General features: G+C 32.8%; 1 protein-coding gene across 1 annotated transcript; it reads left to right on the top strand.

Annotated features, from left to right (window-relative positions):
* Positions 1–2,364: 2,364 nt before the first annotated feature.
* LOC132183288 (heavy metal-associated isoprenylated plant protein 31) lies at positions 2,365–2,964 on the top strand. Its single transcript, XM_059596690.1, has 2 exons — positions 2,365–2,530; positions 2,636–2,964. The coding sequence occupies exons 1-2, from the start codon at positions 2,443–2,445 to the stop codon at positions 2,962–2,964; spliced, it is 417 nt and encodes a 138-aa protein (XP_059452673.1). The 5' UTR covers positions 2,365–2,442.
* Positions 2,965–3,166: the final 202 nt, after the last annotated feature.

Raw genomic sequence — 3,166 nt, 5'->3', positions numbered from 1 at the left:
AGGGGAATCATCCAACTGCATGGCCAACTAGTCCGTCAAGGGACCCAAGGAGGCATAGACAAAGGATACCAATTTTGTGTTGCAGCAAAATCGTGACAACCGAGACGATGGGCATTATGTTCGGCCCATAAAGATGGATTTTTCTCACTTTTCGGGTGCCCATCATCTGGCTCGACCGGGTCACTCAATTGTTTGAGTACCAATCCACGGGGGATAGGAAAAAGGTAATACTCGTAGCTTTTTACCTTGAAGGCGTAATGTAAGACATATCATTTACCCATATTTCGGTTTCAAATAGTGGAAGCATAGAAGAAAAGATTGTCACAATCACTGCTGTTTTAGTTGACACAAAAATCAAATTTTTTTTTTTTTTTTAATTTTCTATTTTAGATTAAGATTTTACCGTTTATTTGAATTTTTTTTTTTTTTTTTTTTTTAAGATTTAAGATTTGGTAATATTTAGTGCTTATTAGATTTTAGTATATGCTGTTAGAATATTATTAATTAGCAACAGTTGTTGAATTATCTTTATTTTGATTTTCTCTTTTGAAAGCTTTGTATTTTTTATTTAAAGAAAGTTCATTGTAGGAAGAAAATAATAAATATTTCAGAAAATACAAAAAAAAAAATAAAAAAATTATGTATTCTTATTGTTTAAGCTATGTATAGTTTGTGTTCTTTATAGAATTGAAGTCGGATACTTCTCTTCTTTTATCCACGCTTCGTGTAACGCAACAAATTTATGTGCAAATAGTACATTAATAGCTTTCTCAATTTATGCAATGTCTCTTTGTAATAATTTCATTCGTAAATTATTTAGTAAGCCTAACCTTTCCGGTATAATAGATTGTAAGTATGAAAGTTTTCCCCCTAAAAACCGTTATAAGCATGATGATTGTGCTCCCAAAAGAGGCATTACAAATTATGACTATATTCCTTAACCCAAATTTCAGAGAAACAAATATGATGATAAAAACTACTTGTAATCATTTTGAAGAGACCGAAGAGAATTATATATGTTGTTTCCTGCATCCTCTTTATGTCAATCTTTCTACTTTTTGCAGATTTTTAAGACAATACTTATGATTAGATTTAATCGTCCAAGTGCAAAGGGGTGTTTGTCTTTTCATCATCCGATCGAGCCCCTGAAAATGTTAAAATACAATCGAACGGCCACCAAATTCCCTTTATTAATATTATTCAATTTTCAAAATTTCAAACACCAATATGTTGACAGAAAAGCAGAGTTGTTCATTCAACCTACAGTGATCTTAGCTTGTCCAGACGTCCGCTTGCCAGCTTATATGTCACCAACGTGTCTCTGTTCTGAGATTACTGTAGAAAGTAGATCAGGTTCTTTGTTCTGAAATTCCTTCGCTAAAGCTGATGATGTTCTTCTGTAATTGTCAAGAGTCAAGTTTCACAAGGACTACTCTCTTTCAGAGCGCGTGGGAACACTAATTTCTCCTTCACTTCAACACGTGTAGTTTTTTATTTTTGCCTTTTGAGAAATCAGCATAGTATGATTATAAAATGAGAAATTGTAAAGAAACAACTTTTTAATATACCTTTGGCCCAATTTTTTTTTATGTGATCATTTTTTTTAAAAAATAAAATAAAATAAAAAATAAAAAATAATTCTAAAGTAATAATATTTTATGTTAGCCTTTTTCATTTGGTATTTTAAAAAAATAGTATTTTTCTTAAAAAAAAATGGTCATAATTATGAAGAAAAATATCATTTTATTAAAATACCAAATAAAAAAAGGATCACATAAGATGTTAAAATAATGGTTAAGTGATTAAATTTACTAATTCCTATCAGTTTAAGTTTTTAGGATAATTGGTAATTTACCATGGTATCAGAACTAAAGGTCCTGAGATCAAATATTGAATCCATCAATTCACCCCTTATTTCAATTAAATATTTAACATGTTGGGTCTCACGTGATTAAATTTACATCTTCCTAATTTAACATAAGATGTTATTGCAAAAAATTGTATCTCTGTCCTTTCTCATATAAAATTGTACTTTTTTAATCGCACAAATTTTGTAGAATTCCCAGTGTCAAAATACCCATATTTTTTTATTATAAAAAATTAAAATATAAATCATATATATTTGTGGAGCAATTTAGGGTAATGAGTATAGGAGGTCCTACGCATAGAAATGTGAGTGGCCTCCATGATTCCACAGAGAGCGTGGCGTGGCGATTACAGAGAAGAGACGAAGCAGCTTTGGAGAGAGCAAAACGTCACGCTTTTCCATTCCACGCGCGAATCCTCTCTTCTCTCGCATGTTTTCCCTATTTCAAAACCCAATGCTGCTGCACCTCTCTCTCTCTCTCTCTCTCCCTCTAAGCCTTCAAAAGAGCATCTCCTCTTTCTCTTCTCTCCTCGAGCGATCCTTGGAATATTTGTAGCCTTCAAAAACCGCAAACCATGTCTTCAATGGTGGAGGTTAGAGTTCCAAATCTTGACTGCGAGGGATGTGCTTCAAAGTTAAAGAAAGCTCTCTTCAAGCTCAAAGGTACGTACAAATATTAATATTATATATATATTTACTAGTAGCACGCACACAAATTAAAAGTAGTGGAAGTGAGCTAAAGTTTGAATTTTTGATGACGAGTTTTAGGAGTGGAAGAGGTGGAAGTAGAAATGGAGACACAAAAGATTACAGTGAGAGGGTATGCGCTGGAGGAAAAGAAAGTGCTTAAAGCAATAAAGCGAGCTGGGAAAGCAGTGGAGCCATGGCCATTCCCTGGATATTCTCATTTTGCGTCGTTTTACCAATATCCCACTTACATTGTCAACCATTATTATGACACTCACAAAAATGAAGCATCCACCGGCGTACATTCTTTCTTCCATACCCCTGCTGTTTACTCCGTCGCCGTCGCCTCCGATGAGGCCATTGCTTCTCTCTTCAGCGATGATAATCCGCATGCTTGCACCATTATGTGAACCCTTTTTTTTTTTTTTTTGAGATTTTGTTTGAAAGCTTATGGCGTGAACTACTAGTATGTTATTTGTTATTTTTCAGATTATTTTTGTGGTCTTGAAATGGTCATTGAAAAAAATTAAATAATTGTTTCCATTTTCATGCTTTGACTTCCCTATAATCTTACAATAATTCATAAAAAGTATATATATATATATATATATA

This window comes from Corylus avellana, chromosome ca5 (genome assembly GCF_901000735.1).
Source record: "Corylus avellana chromosome ca5, CavTom2PMs-1.0".
Lineage (NCBI taxonomy): Eukaryota > Viridiplantae > Streptophyta > Magnoliopsida > Fagales > Betulaceae > Corylus > Corylus avellana.
Note: the sequence above shows the minus strand (reverse complement) of the source record. Positions and strands in the feature narration are given on the sequence as shown.

Bases quoted from the DNA above. Each gene is read 5' to 3' on its own strand.
- LOC132183288 (XM_059596690.1), top strand. From the start codon at position 2,443: ATGTCTTCAATGGTGGAGGTTAGAGTTCCAAATCTTGACTGCGAGGGA. The intron at 2,531-2,635 runs GTACGTACAAAT...GACGAGTTTTAG, and splicing joins AGCTCTCTTCAAGCTCAAAG to GAGTGGAAGAGGTGGAAGTA.